Source organism: Panthera leo, chromosome B2, assembly GCF_018350215.1.
Source record: "Panthera leo isolate Ple1 chromosome B2, P.leo_Ple1_pat1.1, whole genome shotgun sequence".
Lineage (NCBI taxonomy): Eukaryota > Metazoa > Chordata > Mammalia > Carnivora > Felidae > Panthera > Panthera leo.
This window is the reverse complement of record NC_056683.1, coordinates 49354348-49371431: the sequence shown is the minus strand read 5'-3', so window position 1 is coordinate 49371431 and position 17084 is coordinate 49354348. Positions and strand designations below refer to the sequence as shown.

The 17084-nt window shown below is 43.5% G+C and overlaps 1 protein-coding gene across 1 annotated transcript in view; it reads left to right on the top strand.

Moving 5' to 3' along the window:
• PKHD1 (PKHD1 ciliary IPT domain containing fibrocystin/polyductin) overlaps positions 1–17084 on the top strand; it is a 474729-nt gene that overhangs the window by 20984 nt on the left and 436661 nt on the right. The window contains exons 11-20 of the mRNA XM_042939031.1: positions 18–119; positions 1602–1697; positions 4321–4462; positions 7547–7661; positions 8870–9148; positions 10157–10246; positions 10576–10666; positions 11557–11699; positions 13529–13659; positions 14914–15089. Of these exons, the coding sequence (XP_042794965.1) occupies positions 18–119; positions 1602–1697; positions 4321–4462; positions 7547–7661; positions 8870–9148; positions 10157–10246; positions 10576–10666; positions 11557–11699; positions 13529–13659; positions 14914–15089 (1365 nt within the window). The remainder of the gene's footprint in view (positions 1–17; positions 120–1601; positions 1698–4320; positions 4463–7546; positions 7662–8869; positions 9149–10156; positions 10247–10575; positions 10667–11556; positions 11700–13528; positions 13660–14913; positions 15090–17084) is intronic.

Sequence of the window (17084 nt, the reverse complement as noted above, 5' to 3'; positions counted from 1 at the left end):
TTTTTTTTCTTTTGCAGAAATACTATCTGTGTTTCCAGAATCTGGGAGCCTTGGGGGAAAAACAGACATTATAATTACGGGAGACTTCTTTGACAATCCTGTCCGGGTTACCATTGCAGGTAACTAAGTTAGAATGGCTGAAAATAGTTCATAGTTTAAATGCTGTAGGAGATTATGTGTCTCTTATGGCATGCAGTGAGTGGGGAGAAGAAATTTTTGCCTCTTCTGACTCATTATGCCATCCTGCCCTAAGGTATTTTATCTGTTTGTTTGAGACAAGGTGGGATTGTAGTCCTGTAGGGACCGTCTATGGACATACTCCTAGTTTACAGCAATTCCCAAACTGGTGCAGCCACTCTGGAAAACAGTATAGAGGTTCCTCAAAAAATTAAAAAAATAAAACTACCCTACAACCCAGCAATTGCATTACTAGGTATTTATCCAAAGGATACAAAAATGCTGATTTGTAGGGGCAATGCACCCCAATGTTTATAGCAGCACTATCAACAATAGCCAAGTTGTGGAAGAAAGTCAAATGTCCATCGACTGATGGGTGGATAAAGAAGATGTTGTATATAAATACACACACACCATGGAATATTACTTGGCAGTGAAAAATAATGAAATCCTGCCATTTGCAACAACGTGGATGGAACTGGAGGGTATTATGCTAAGTGAAACAAGTCAGAGAAGGACAAATATCATATGATTTCACTCATAAGTGGAATTTAAGAAACAAAATAGATGAACATTGGGGAAGGAAAGAAAAATATGATAAAAACAGAGAAGGAGACAAACCATAAGAGACTCTTAAATACAGAACAAACTGAGTGTTGCTGGAGGGGTGGAGGGTGGGGGGGATGGGCTAAATGGGTGATGGGCATTAAGGAAGACGCTTGTTGGGATGAGCACTGGGTATTATAAGTAAGTGATTAATCACTAAATTCTATTCTTGAAATCATTATTACACTATATGTTAACTAAGTTGGATTTAAATAAAAAATAAAAATTAAAAAAATTCATGGGTAATTCCCTCGGGTGTCCTCATCCTGGGAATGAAGAGAAGGGAAAGGTAGAGCTGTGTCTTCAGAAGGGTCCACTTCTACTGAAAGGCCACCCCTCTCCCCACCCTTCTCCTTAGTCCTCTTGATAACCTGGATTGGGCAGGCATTTGCTATGCAGATTCTTCTGGAATTCCATCTTGGGAAATCCTTTTGTGGTACCCATCTAGAACCTTTTATTCTGCCAGGTGGGAGGCTCTTCTGGCTGGTGATACCAAGGATGCAGGAAAACATCCTCACAATCTCACGTCACCTTTACTCTCCCACACTCAGCCGAGGCTTGTGCATTCTCAGTGAATGGCACTGCATTGCCTTGTTTTCTTTCTAATTACTGGAAGCTGCCCTATGCCCCGTTGCCTTACACTCTCCCTTTCCTGGCCTCCTTCACTTGGTGGGGACAACTTTTGCTATATTACTCACATCCAGTTCATTACCTTAGAATAGGAGCCTGTCTACTTCAGGATGGTCATGTTGTCCTGCCTCACACCTATATACCTCTCTCTCTCTCTCCATTTATCTAATTAAAAAAATTCTCCCCAGGCATTCCGTGTGATATTAGACATGTGTCTCCCAGGAAGATTGAATGTACCACTAGGGCTCCAGGAAAAGGTGCAAGACTCACTGCTCCTCAGGCAGGTAAGGACGTTGTACAATGGCCTCTAGTTACCACCAGGAGCGGCCGGGAAGTGGAAATAAGTGTTTGCTTTCTCAGCAGTTTGACTGGTTAGCTCAGTGAGCTCTGGGCCTGTGATACCACTGTGAGGACTTTCCTTTCAGAGAGCTTCTTGGCTTTGTTCCGATGTTTAGTGACCCTGCACTTCTGTCCCCAACCAAATGGCCAGTGGGGTTCAGGGGAGACCTGATACATAAAGTACAACTGCAAAAGGGGCACCTGGGTGGTTCAGTCGGTTAAACATCCAACTTCAGCTCAGGTCATAATCTCATGGTTCGGTCCATGAGTTCGAGCCCCATGTCAGGCTCTGTGTTGACAGCTCAGAGCCTAGAGCCTGCTTTGGATTTTGTGTCTCCCTCTCTCTCTGCCCATCCTCCACTCATGCTCTGTCTCTCAAAAGTAAATAAATGTTAAAAAAAATTAAAAAAAAATGTAACTGCAATCAAGACATTGCTGTAGCTACTGGTGGAAACTCCAAAGCTGCCTCACTCCATACTGTGGTCAGCTGTGAGCCCATTGGCTAAGAAGACCAGAGCATTAGAGTGTCCTCTCCTGTGCCCATAACAGCAGCACTAGACAAGGCCAGGGAGTGGGGCAGAGTGGGGTGCATTTAAATGCTGTTTCTTCTTCCCTGTGGGTGACTGTCTGCTTCTTTGAAAAGTAGTGATGTATCATGCCTTTGCCTCAAGTTTATGCCTGAAGTGGGCAGAAATGGGGGAGGCAAGGTGGCAGATTCTACTTGTTCCTTTCTGTGTAAAGCTTCCGCCTCAGGGCTGCAGCTTAAAAGTGCATCATTGGAACACTTTTCTGGTGAGCGTTAGAACTGCAAGCTCAGGCGTAGTTAGGGACTAAGGGAGGTTGGTGTGTTATGTAGCCTGGAACCACAGGCTGCACGTCTCTATTCCTTACCTGCCCCATAAGGGGCTGACTTCATGGTGAAACCACAGACAGTGAGCTCAACTCCAGAAGTTCGGCACTTACAGGGAAAGTAACCCAGCAGGGGGAGAAACCTTTCTAAAGAAAGGCCATTCGAGTGTGAAAATGCATGCAAAAGCTTTGGCTTGAGCATTCTTCAGGTCCCAGATCTGCAGTTTTTACTCAAGGAGAGCTCCCATCCAAGGGAACAAAACTACTGAAGCAAGTGCTGGAGAGAATGTGTGTTTCCTGTCAGGAAATAGAGAGCTCACCCCTCGTTCAGTGCTTTAGCTGCTTGGGTAGTGGTAGGATAATTAGCTGAATGCAGCTGTTCTTGGGAGTTAACGTCCTTTATGAAGACCTTTTGAAGTTTCTTCTATGAAAGTAGGGCAAATTACTGCGTAAAGCAGTGGTTCTCAGTGGTCCCCAGGGCACATTTGGCAACAACTGGCTGTTACAGCCAAGATGGTGGTGGTGGTGCAGCTGGTCTCCTGAGTGGAGGCCAGGGTTGCCCAGAACATCTTTCCATGCACAGGGCAGACATCACAACAGTTATCCACAAATCCAAGTAGTAGATTAAATACGCTCTTATTTTTCTGCTTGTTCCTGTTCTACTTCCTTTTTTTGTTGGATTTAACAGGGAACAACAGTAGTTTAAAATAATAATAATTACCGCAGCTATCCTTTACTGAATACTTACCATATTTCAGGCTCTTTGTATATATAGTTTAGACTCCCTAAGTCTTTTTTTTTTTTTTTTTGCCAGAATTGTCAAATTGACTCATTCCCCCTCCCCCCAGGTTTATTGAGATACAATTGATGTATAACTCAATCTCCCTTAGTCTTTAGTGCGTTATCTCTATTATTGACCCCATTTTGATGCTCAGAGAATGAAGGCATTAAGCAGTTTGCTTGCTCAAAGCCACAGGTCTAGTAAGTGGCAAAGCTGGAATCTGAATCCACACATGTATGATTCCATAGTGGCACCCGCAGTCCAAGTTAGTATGCAATATTGATTGTACGTGTACCTCTGGTGTCAGAGTTTGCTTAATATAAAACACAAATTAGTAAGTAAAATATAATTAAAAATATCACATCATAGCTGTACGGCACGTAATTTGTTCCATGTGTGAGTCCACAAATTGGGGCCATTACGTGAAAAAATTTAAGGATTGCCAATTTTCTGGGAACAAAGGGTTGTAGGGAATAGTATTCCCAGGTTGAACTAGACCTTAAAATACTGAAACTCTCTCCTGAACAAGATAAGTCAGAGCCCAAGTTCATGTTGTCCTTCTGTACTCCATCACAGCATTTGTTTGCTCTGTCAATTCTCCACAGGACTGTTTCTCTTTCCCTGACACTCTCATTAAAAAAGACTCCCTACTTGTCTCTGGTCCCTTGAAAATATTTCCCAATTTTTTTTTTTATCATTGCTTTTTATCAAGTGTATCTTTCCAAGAGGCTAAATCCTACACCAAGCAATATTTTCTGCTTTCTGGAACATTTGTGTTATCTATAGAACCTCTCACATGACTGCAACATCTGGGTCTCAGTTGACTCACCTCTGTAGATAGTAGCTGGATCATCTTCACTGTGTTATCTGAGGTAAAGTATTTCCCCAAATGGAGGATGAAGGTCCTCTGATGTTTCTGAGGTATACTTGTCTTACAGGCAATCGAGGGCTGCTTTTTGAAGTTGGAGATGCTGCTGAGGGCTTGGATCTGACTGCAGCCACTTCTGGGTACTGGTGGCAGATTGTCCCTAATGCCAGTTCTCCATTTGGATTTTGGTCAAAAGAAGGGCAACCCTTCAGGTATGCTGTAGGAAAAGTGGGAGTTTATATCAAAAGTGTCTTTACTAACCTAGGTGAGACCAGGAGATAGGTAAGCAATGAGGTTTCCAGGGGAAAAACTCTAACAGCCACCAACTCAACAACAGTTTGATCAATATTCTCAACTGGTGGTGGTCATGCTGGTATAGCACAAGCCTTTTTAGGTACATGCTGAATTTTGATCAATAGGTAAAATTTATATTTTCTACAAGTCAGTTTATAGTCTGCTTTGGATATGACTAGTAATTGGAACATTAATCTGGGTAAGCCAGGGTACTTGGATGAGAGCACCGTAAAACTTGCTGTAGGTACGTGGCTAAGACATGAAACCAACATCTGGCTGATGCCAAAGAAAGAAGCAAGCATATGCTTTCTGGTCATATGAGGGAGCAAAGGCTGGAAAGCAAGCATGTCTGCTGGAACAACTACTCAGTGCCAAAGGTCAACCCAGTGGCTGGTGAATAGCAGGGGAAGCTATTATGGGCATTGTTTTCTGTAGCAGTGACGGCAATGTGATTATGGTATTCCTGTTAGTGTTGCTGTGAATATTCTTAATCACTTTGAGGACCTGGCTGAAATGTGTAGTTTCCTAAAGTGGTCTTAAAAATATAAAAAGTTGAGAATTGCTTAGACACACTGTTTCCTTAGTGTGCTCTCAGTGTACATACAGAGGGATGGATCCTTGACAGTGTGATGGATTTCTTCTCTTTCCAAACATCCTCTCAAAGAGGTTGGTCATGACCCCTGCATGTGAATTCCAGCCATTCTGTGCCTTCCTCCAAGGATTTGGCCATTTTAAATTTCAACTCAGTTGTGGAATGAAAGACTTTGTTCCCTGTTCAGGGAATCTCAGACCTTGAAGAAGCCAAGTAGGGAAGAAAATCTGTGAACAGAATAGTCTCTTGTCCCAGAAGCCTTACTAACTGGGTATTTAACCACCAATGCATAGTTTTAAAGTGGCAATTGTTGTGGTCCCTTGTGGCATGTAATGATACATCTTTATCATGGTTTCTGAGAATCATCAATAGTGTTCAAAGGAAAACCTTTCAGCTATATTCAGTGTGTGGGGGAGTGTTAAGGAGAGAGACCACCTCAAAATACAAAAGAACATTTGACTGTATGTATCTCCTGCATGGAGTGTCTCTTTAACTGCCATTTGGAGGAGCCACAAATCAGAGTAACTCTTTCCATTCTCTTTGTCCTTCATTTCTTTACAATTCAAAGATTTTAAATTAAAAAATTGGCATATTAATTAATTGCTAAATTATTATATTTATGGACCTTTAAAGCAGTTATTTTCAAAATGATTTTCAGAAAATATTCGTGGTATTTATTGAGATAGTTTGATCATTACTTAGCCATATCTGTCTCTACTACTAAGGTCACGAGTTTATCTTAAACATTAAACAATTATGTTTCATAAAATTGCCTGCAACCTTCTTCGAAGTTGTAGGTTATGTCTGTTAATTTGGAATTGTTGACACATTTAGTGGATTTTTCTCTGTGAGCCATAATATTTAATTAGAAAAATACTCTCTGTAGGTATTGAGGTTTCTGGTAAACTCAGAGCAAATCTGCCCTCTTTTTGTGAGATAACATTTAATTAGTAGACCTTCAAACAATTAAAAATTATTTACTGATAACCTACATTAAACACAACATTGTGTTCAAAGAGGTTTAGAAGGTCGAGGGGCACCTGGGTGGCTCAGTTGGTTAAGCGTCCGACTTTGGCTCAGGTCATGATCTCACGGCTTGTGAGTTTGAGTCCTGCATCGGGCTCCGTGCTGACAGCTCAGAGCCTGCTTCAGATTCTGTCTCCCTCTCTCTCTCTGCCCCTTTCCTGCTTATGCTCTGTCTCTGTCTCTATCTGTCTCTCTCTCTCTCTCTCAAAAATAAACAAACATTAACAACACCAAGAATAGAAGGTTGAGAGCAAGGTCATTATCTTGAGGAATGACCAGCCTTGTCATGTGCACATTCAGCCAACAGAGCAAGGTAAGACAGCATGTCCTGACATTCCTCAGTGTATCCAGTGTGTCTCCTGATCTTATTCAGTTCAACTGATTATATTGACTTATTACTATGCTCTAGGCCTTTGAAGACAAGTTAGTTCATGAGATGCCACAACCAAAGATGTATTTATAGGTCTAGTTTGCAGATGAGGAACTATAGTCCCTGATAGGTAAAGTGCTTTTCTAATGTTAGAAAATTATCTAATATTATATACAATTATCAAGTAGCAGAACTAAGCTCTGATTTTTTCTGATTTCAAGTCTTGTGATTTCTCCACAAGTCTACCATGCTTCATTATGCACATATCCTTCTTCACCCATAGGAATATATTTTAAAGAGAGCCACCAGTCTATGAAACCTCACATAAACACCTGCTTCTATGACCTTGATGTCCACCATGAGGGAGATAAAATAGAAGCTTTTCTTAACATTATTTGGGGTTATTTTAAGCATATCACTTTACCCCCTTCATAAAGAACTGCAGTGTTGTCCACAAGTCACGTAGGATTATTCAACAGGAAACACATTTGCTAATTTGTGATTGCCACTTACAGCTATGCATATGCACACATGTGATGCAGCTAATAACTGACTTTAGCCAGAGGAGTGATCTAATATACCTCATGAAGTATGATATGTTGGAGTAGGAGACAAGAAACCAAGGTTCTGGAACAAGTCAGAGCAAATTCTTACTGGTGATCTCTTTATTTCTAATAATAAGAATAATATTTCTATTGATTGAGCCCCTACAATCCACTAGCTGTTAGTAAATGCTAAGCCTCCAGACAGTCCCATGCTGCGGCTGCAACTTTCCCAAAGGTACATGACTGTGAAGGTAGTCATGGCCACTGTGAAGAGATGTGTTGAGAGAATGATTAGCAGGTGCCACGGGAATAGCTGTTTACAGAGTACTCTGGCCACTCCTGTGGCACAAGAGTCCCGTGTTTCTTCCTCATTGCCATAAAGAAAAACAACGTACAAGGGCACCCACTTGTCGGGTCAGTGATTCAGGCATTGGTTGCTCTCACTTCTCTGTGTTTCTCTGCTTTCCAGAGCACGGCTCAGTGGATTCTTTGTGGCTCCAGAGACCAATAATTACACTTTCTGGGTCCAGGCTGATGATCAAGCTTCCCTGTACCTCAGTCAGTCAGAGGACCCAAGGACCAAGGTATTCACCTTCCTCTTACTTTCCTTTTCTTGTCCCCAGTCTTTCATTCTTAAAAAAATTACTAAAGCTCTCATATTCTACTAATAGTTGTAACATGCCACTAAGCAACCAGGGATTTTAATGTTTTGTTTTGTGGAGGGAATGGGCTTATTTTTTGTTAATTTAAAAAAATTGAGACCTAATTGATATGATTTTAATTGTTGAAAATGAATTTGGTTGAATGTGTTGGCACATTCATTAAGCACTTACTCGAAGCCAGGCATTAAGCTACATTTTATATACCTTGTCTCTAATCTTCACAGCATCTCTGTGAGCTGAGTATATTTATCTCCATTTTCCAGATAAGGAAATTGAGGTTTGGAAGTGGCCAATCCAGGGTCACTTGGGTCATAAGAGGCATATTTAGGGCTCAAACTCCTATCTGTCTGATTCTAAAGCTTGTGCCTTTTGCACTGATTTTTGGGTAGAGATGTAGCCAGTCTTCTTTAGGAATTCCCTGATCAGCTTTGAAGAATAAGAAAAAGTGCTTGGGGTGCCTGGGTGGCTGAGTCGGCTGTGTCCAACTCTTGATTTCAGCTCAGGTCATGATCTCACAGTTCGTGAGATCGAGCCCTGTGTTGGGCTCTGCACTGGGCATGGAACCACTTAAAAGATTCTCTCTCTCTCTCTCTCTCTCTCTCTCTCTCTCTCCTTCTCTCTCCTTCTCTCTCTCCCTCCGTCTGCCCCTCCTCTGCTCATGCTTGCTTTCTCTCTCTCAAAAACTGCTTCTAACAAAAAGCCAAAATTCAATAGTGCCATTGACAAAGAACCACATTTCCCCCTCAAATTATTAACATGCTTCTATGAAATTGCTTTGCTGATTGGCTAGAGAAACATCATAGATTCTGATGTGGTCAAGTCCTTCTAGGTTTCTCAAATGGCTTAGAACTATTTTGTCCATAGTATCATGTAAAGCCAGGTTTCCAGGTTGGCTCTCTCTGCTCTATACATGGCCCATCCAGCCTCATCTGAATACAGTTTGATAGAGAGACAGAGGGGGGAGTGGAGGATCGTATACAACCACAGACATCAGCGTGACTGAGCTAACTTGTTGGAAAAGCAGACCATTCTGAAGACCCTATTCGTAGCTGTCCAGACATTTGCTAATTGAGAAAAAAAATGCTCATAAGCTTCATAGTTCTGATAGTGACATGCTTATTGGGCCACAGGTGAAAGTGGCCTCCATCAGCGTGGGCACTGCTGACTGGTTTGACGCCTGGGAGCATCATGGGAATGAAGGGACCTGGCAGCGGAAGACTCCTAAATTAGAGCTGGTTGGTGGCACCAGGTACTACCTGGAAGCAGAGCATTATGGGAGAGTCCCCAGCAGGGGAATGAGAATTGGTGTCCAGATCCACAACACCTGGCTGAACCCCGCTGTGGTCAGCACTTACCTCCGGGAGAAGCATCAGATCCGAATCCGTGCCCAGAGACTTCCGGAAATCCAGGTTTGTGTCTCTTCCTTGTCCTGTGGGGTTAGAGTCAGGGGCTGAACTATGGAAGGAGCATAGTCTTGTCTAGTGGAAGGATCACTAGCTGGGAGCCAGGAGACTTGAGATGTAATGATAACTCTGCTCCCCATGAGATAGGATATCTATCCAATAGGGGTTGTGAAGACATCTAAGAAGAAAACGCAAAGTCTTATTATGAATATAACTTTACTCATGGTCAAGTTTCCAGGTAAGTCCTCTTTTGGAAATGTTTTCCCCAGTGTAGAGATACGGTCCTCCAAACATACACACTTGTGTAGGCATGTACATATGTGTACACAGACAAGATCCCATTGCTTTTACAGATTCAGGCCCTATTTACCCATAGGGAAAGATGGTGTTTTCTACATCGACTTTGTAAAGGTCAAGGTTTTCGGGTCTCTCAGATGTGCCCCATATTTTTGTTGAACTATCTCAGTGTACTTTCAATTCACTTTTTGGTGTACAAAGATGAGTCAATATGGACTCTGCTTTTGAAGCTTACAGTCTAATAGTAAAACATGTACACAAATAACCACAGAGTGAAGTAGAAAAGAGCAAGTGATATAAGAGGATAGATCTTACTTCATAATAAAAGTATAACGTGCCTGTCAGGGAACATGCTAGCAGCAAAGCAGAGACTGAATAAGCGTCTGAGAGAGTGTGGCGTGCCATGTGGCTGCTCTTGCCCACCAGGCCACCCCCTGGAAAGAGTGATGGGTGAGAAGGGCTGAAAGGAGGCCATTCAGTGGGAACATTTAAGTCTGGCACCCTACAGAAAAGAAGGGGAACAGATGAACAGGGGGATAGACATGGGAACGTTTCCATTCGGTGATGACACTTGATCCCTAGATATCTCTAGGTGATAGTGAGTTTAGACAAAATTGAAATTATAAATAAAAGGAGATAGCAAGCAGAGGAGATATATCCTGAGTTTCTCTGGCTTGATTAGCATATGTCATTCAGTCTTGTCACTTGACATTTTAGATGCTGACTCTGTCTGGCAGAAGGAACTTCTTCCTTACATGGGACAATATCTCTAGCCAGCCAGTCCCTGAAAATGCCACAGCCCATCAGGTGGGAAACTTCTTTCAATAATGACAGGTGGGGGAACTGGGGGCGGGTGTCTTTATCCCCACTGTATAAACTCTTGACAGTTTTAAAAAAAACTTTTTTTTTAATGTTTACTTATTTTTGAGAGAGACAGAGCATGAGTGGGGGAGGGGCGGAAAGAGGGGGAGACACAGAATCTGAAGCAGGCTCCAGGCTCTGAGCTGTCAGCACAGAGCCTGACATGGGGCTTGAACTCACAAACCGCGAGTTCATGACCTGAGCCAAAGTCGGATGCTTAACCAACTGAGCCACCTAGGCGCCCCTTGATAGTTTTTTTTTTTTTTTTTAAACAGATTCAAGTAGCCATTGAGAAGTTACTTGCAGTCAAATGCCAACTGGAACCCCTTTCTGCCAACATCCTACTCTGGCTTGGATTTGAACAAGGTATGCGCTGTCCTTGGCTTGACAAATGCAGATCCTCTTCTCTACCATGGTCTTCTCTCTTTATTCTGTAAAATGGGAACAATCTTCATTTCCTGCCACCAGAGTCAAGAAAAGATATGGAAAGTGGATTTGGACACTGAGTGGCCAAGAGAGTGATTACACATGTGGGAGGAAGCTCCTTGGTGTGGGTGCCAGAGAAAGAGAAGGCATTCATGGTGAGCTGTCAGGTGGAGCTCAGTACTACCCATTCCATACAGTGGGGGAAGGCAAACCACGCATGCGGGAACAAAATCCCTAAAATGGCATATCTTATTTAATTCAAAAATTTTTTTTGTTTATTTTTGAGAGAGACAGAGACAGTGTGACCAGGGAAGGGCCAGAGATGGAGAGAGAGAAAGAATCCCAAGCAGGCTCCACACTGTCAGCGCAGAGCCCAACATGGGGCTCGAACTCACAAAACCATGAGGTCATGATCCGAGCTGAAACAGAGTCAGATGCTTAACTGACTGAACCACCCAGGCGCCCCAAATTGTATCCAAATAAAGAAGTTGTTACGTGAAATAGTCGTCTTAGCAAATTCTAAAAATGTGAGAGCATGTTTTTAAAATGCTAAGGTGAACTAAATTCCAGTCAGCATTCTTTGTCTCTTTGCTTCTCAACAGTTTTTCATGTCATGGTACATACAGAAAATGGTAATAGATGTTTGATGCTCTGTGGCAGGCAGAATGGGGTTCTTAACAGCAGGAGCCTTTAAGCCCAAGCCTGGCCCAGCTCACCCGAGGGCTGAAGGGCTGCTGTCACGGTGCACTCATAACCCAATCCCTCTACACATGTCAAGAAGCTGTCTTATTCAACATTTATGCCTGTCTTCCTATTTTATCTGCATCCAGGTCCAGAAGGTTCCAGCTTTGAGGGGGACCTCACCAGTGCGACAGAGCCCTACTGTGGGAGATTCAGCCTCCACCAGCCTCGACACCTTGTCCTAACACCCCCGGCTGCCCAGAAGGGCTACTGGCTAGATCGGTACACACACGTAAGTAGCAGCCATCAGGATGCCAGGTGAAGTGGGTAGGGAGGGGTTGGCATTATTCTCTGGCATTGAGATTGGCGAAGCAGGAGCATGAAAGAGTGATTGCCATGATTTGCCCAAGGCATTGTGGGCTGAGGTTCCAGGTTTCTTACCTGCTGTTTCAAGTGGTGAACAGATACTTCTGGTTCTTATTAGTTAGATGCCTTTGTCTTAGCTGTGAGACCTATGGACATTTTTATAAGCTCCAGTATTTTCTTTGCTCACTAGGCGGGAGTGCAGACTCTGTAGTCAACCTATTTTGTTTTATTTTATAATTTTTTAATTTTTATTTAAAAATTTAAAATGTTTATTTATTTTTGCGAGAGAGAGAGAGAGAGAGACAGAACGCGAGTAGGGGAGGGGCGGAGAGAGGAGATGACACAGAATCCTTCGCAGGCTCCAGGCTCTGAGCTGTCAGTACAGAGCCTAATGTGGGGCTGGAACCCACAAACCATGAGATCATGACCTGAGCTGAAGTTGGACACTTAACCAACTGAGCCACGCAGACACCTCCAGACTATCTGGTTTTGAATTTTGACTCTACCCCCCTATATGTCCTCAGTGTCTTGTTTTAGTTTACTCCTCTGTAAAATGGGTAATGGTAGGGTCTAGAATTGTGTTGAAGGTTGCATGATATAATCTACCAATGTGTGCAGTGGTTAGGACCTAGTTAATGCTAGTTACTGTTATTTATAGTTATTTGTTTACTGATGGATTGACCAGCACACTTCTTGAATAACTTCAATCCCTTGTGTCAAGCGTTGCCATCTTTCGTGAAAGAGTGCAGCTTGTTTGCTCTTTGGGCCCCTGAGTGAGCCCAAGGGGGTGGCTGAACTCATGGCAGTACTTGGGGGTGGGTGGCAAGAGGATTCTCTTTCATCCCTGAAATCATATCATTCTCCAATACTCATCAAAATTCCATCTCCGAGAGGCACCTGGGCGGCTCGGTCAGTTGAGTCTGACTCTTGATTTCGGCTCAGGTCATGATCTCATGGTCCATGGGTTTGAGACCCATGTCAGGCTCTGTGCTGACCGTGCAGAGCCTGCTTGGGATTCTCTCTCTCCCCTCTTTCTCTGCTCCTCTCCCAATTGCACACATGTTCTCTTTCAAAATAAATAAAATGAAACTCCATCTCTGATCAGTTTCAGTGGGAGCTGGGATTAGATGGGCATCTTTTGGCTCCTCCTCTACAGTAGAGGCTCCCAAAGGGGCAATTTTGCCTCCTTGGGAAAGGCTGGCAATTATGGAGACATTTTTGGTTGTCACACCTGGGGAAGTGCTACTGGCATGCAGTGGCTAGTTTCTAGGGATGTCACTAAACATCCCACAGTGCACAGGACAGCCCCCTCACAGAAAGGAATTATCCAGTCCAAAAGGTCAACAGTGGAAAAACCTTGCTATAAAGTCTCCTTGGGGCAATTTTATTGAACTCAGAAACCAAGGATGCCAGTGAGTTAGAGTTAAGGAACTGAAGCTCAGAGAGGGTAAGTGACTTGCTCAAGGTTGCATAGGTAACCGGTCAGAATAGGGGTTTTTCTCATGGAGATACTCTAAAATCCGAACTTCCTAGCCCAGTGGTAGGTATTTAATAACTCTCTGTGGAGTAAATAACAATTTATTCTGATTATGTCTTTTTTTAGTGAGACTAGTAAACTTCGGGAGTAGAGGGCCTGGGATGGCTCTCTCACAACACGAGGCAGGCTTCTAGGGAGGTGGACTCCCTTCATTACTCATTGCTTGAATGGCTGCTTCTTGCACTAACAGAACTCATGTGCTTATTTGGTGTCCATAGTTGTGCATTGCATACAGAGGCCACACAACTAACATCCTGAAGGTGACTGTGGTTTTCACAACTGACTTTCAAAACTTTGTTAAGAAGAACGCCACCTGTGACTGGAGTCTCATAGGGACCACTCCCAACAGGTAGTGAATCTGGGGAGGTGTGGTGGGAATTCTTCCAGCTGGGATCATTGGCTCTCTTGGGGACAGTGGTCCACGTGAGGTACTAACGATCTCTTAATTTGGGCCTTGGATGTTAAAAAAATTTTTTTTCAATGTTTGTTTATTGTTGAAAGCGAGGGAGCATTTGTGGTGGAGGGGCAGAGAATGAGGGAGACACAGAATCCAAATCAGGCTCCAGGCTCTGTGCTGTCAGCAGCGAGTCTGGTGTGGGGCTTGAACTCACCAACAGTGAGATCAGGACTTGAGTCGCAGTCGGAGGCTTAACTGAATGAGCCACCCAGGTGCCCCTTGGGACTCAGATACTAACTAGAGCTTCCAAATTCATTTTATTTGACTAAGAGGTTTAAGAGTGGTTAATTGTTAGGAATAGAATTCGTTTTAGAAGTGCTCTGACACTTTTCATAGGGATAGAATCATAGAACATATCTGGAAGAGAGATCTTTATTTGATGAGATTTTATTTTACTTTATTATTTTATTTTATATGTTTGTTTATTTTGAGAGAGAGAGAGCAAGTGGCCAGGGGAGTGGCAGAGAGAGAGAGGGCGAGAGGGAGAGAGAGAATCCCAAGCACTGTCAGTGCAGAGCCTGACATGGGGCTCAAACTCACAAACTGTGAGATCATGACCTAAGCCAAAACCAAGAGTCGGACGCTTAACTGACCGAGCCACCCAGGTGCTCCTAGAAGAGATTTCAGAGACCATTGCTTGAAATTACAGATGAGAAAAATTGGGACCCAGAGAATTTGTGTCACTAAGATTCGTACAGCGAATAAGCAAAGACTCTGGAATAAAACTCATGCATCTTTGATCCCTTGATTCAGTGTTCTTTCCATATAACTCTTACGGGTTTTGTAAGTGGTTTTAAACCTGAGTGTGTCCAGGAATGTTAGTCTTCTCTGAGGTTATAGCCTAACATATACCTGCCTAAGATACCTAATTATACTGTAATTTGAAAATGCTGACATTGAGTGTCATGAACAAACGATTGCCTTGAAGTGTGCCTCACTTGTGTGATATCACAGGCTGAGCCGAGCCTGTCTTGGACAGGAGGCTTGTACCTGGGGCACACAGGACTGTTTGGGTGCAGGACTTCTTAGGGTGTCTCTCCTGGCTGCACAGTCCCCAGGCCCCCAGGTCTGTGAACTTGGGTTCTTCAGGAAAGGGTCTCAGGTGCACACAGAGAGGTCCATTTCGCCTGTGGTCTTGTTTTTCAGCTGGCAGTTCACTTGCATTGACCTCTGGGAGTCTTGTGTGCATCACCCTGAGTATTCCCAGCTGCCTCTGGCAAACTCCTCTGTGTTGGTTCATCAGATTGACCTCCTCCCTCTGTCTCAGGAGACGAGTGGGTTCTATGTGGATGAAATTATTATTGCGGACACAAACGTAACAGGTGAGCATTCAATCTGCTTTTGTCAATGGGCCTGTCAAATGCCAACCTCAAACTTTTCTGCTGGGGGCTGCTCTTCTCTTAATGCAGAGAGAACACACGATTTCCCATCTTGTCTGCTTTGGTTCTAGAAAGAAGATGGGTTTGGGATTGTGCATCTTTGTTCCCTATATCTCTTTAATTCCTTTTTTTACTATTTATCCAATGCTTGCTCTTCTGTGCTCTTACCCCAATTTTACCACTTTTATGCTAAGAAGACTTGGTTTCCTCATCTGTAAAATGGGCACAATCAGGGCTCTATCTTATGGAATTACTGTGAAAGCTAACTGAAGTATAATGTAATGAAGTCATTACTGGTCCTAGATCATGGTAAGTGCTCAATAATATAAGCAGTTATTATTACTATTATTAGTCCAGCAGGATTTCTCCACCTCCCCATGAATTAATATCTGTCATGCAAAGTGCTGGAAGGAACAAGGTAATATCTTGCCCTATAAATGGGCTAAAGGTCTCATTTATGCCTTCAAGGCAGACTCAGATAAAGGGAGAGAGTAACTGTCATCATGAGAACAGGCTTGTCTTGCTTTCTGCCCATCCAGATTCCTCCCACTTAGTATTCAGAGCTCAGGCCTGGCTGGCTCTTTTCTCCATCAAATCCCCCTTGAGGTCCCCTAGGCACAGTAACCTCCCTTGGCCTTGGTTGCCCACGAGTCTTGGGGACCAAGAGCTCATCAGGGGTTTGACTGAGGCTGGTGGAGCTCCCAGGCTTCCAACTTTTGCTCACTTTCCCTTTTCTCTTTTTTAGTCTTTTGCCTGAAAACTGCAGAGCTGAGGGCAGAAGAGCTTGGGGGTGGGTGGCAAGAGGACTCACTTTCAGCCCTGAAATCTCATCACTTTATGATACTCCTCAAAATTCCATGGTTTTTTTTTTTTTTGAGAGAGTAAGGGAAGGACATAAGGGGGGGGGGTGGGAGAGAGAGAGAGAGAGAGAGAGAGAGAGAGAGAATGAGAATGAATGAGAATCTCAAGCAGGCCCAATGTGCAATGTGAGGCCCGATGCAGGGCTCGATTCCACAACCAAGAGATCATGACCTGAGCCAAAATCAAGAGTCAGATGCTCAACTGACTGAGCCACCCAGGCACCCCTCAGAATTCTCTTACCTGTTTCATTGGTTTAAGTGCTTTTGGGGCATCTGGATCAGATTGAGTTATTTCAAACGCTGTTCATGTTATGGCACATTTAGACGATGACAATATTCACACGGTGTGCTGGGATAATTACTTGAATTTCTTGGGGTCTAAGACAACTGGCTGGGGCCTGGTGACCCCCTAAATGCCATCTAGATTCCCAGAGTGCTGAGGGGATCAATATTTCATGTGCTTGAACCCACCGGCTGGGAAACTCAGAACTAGATGATACTCTTTCCCTGCTCCCAAGGGGAAGCCCAGGATCTATAGCACCTTCTCACTGCCCCCACCTTTTAGCCATCAGATGCTCCAGTATGTAGAACCATCTAGGGGAGAGGTGAAGAGGGAGGCAGGAAGGGCAGGGTGGCTTGGGTAAAGCTGCCTCTTTCCCACTTTGTCTAGGTTCCCTGCTGGTGATGACTTTGCTTTGAGGATTATTTAAAGGCAAGATGAACTCTATACAATTGGGCCCGATATTCGTACTTCATACTTTATATTCTCTCACCTAATCTTCTCTGTGAAAGCTGCTTTTATCTAGCGGTGGCTACCATTTACTTCTCATTTAGATCTCAGAACCCTGTGAAGTGGTCCTATTATCTCCACTCTATAGATGAGGAAACCAAAACTAAGAGGGTTTGAGTATCTTGTCCCAAATCACGCAGCTGGGGTATAGGGGAGATTGCAATCTGGAAACCAGAGCCAAGCCTTCAATGACTCTATACCCTGCTGAGCAAATAAACATTTATTGAGCACCTACTGTGTGCCTGATGTTGTGCTAAATACGCCTGGGGCATGTCAAGATGTTGCCTT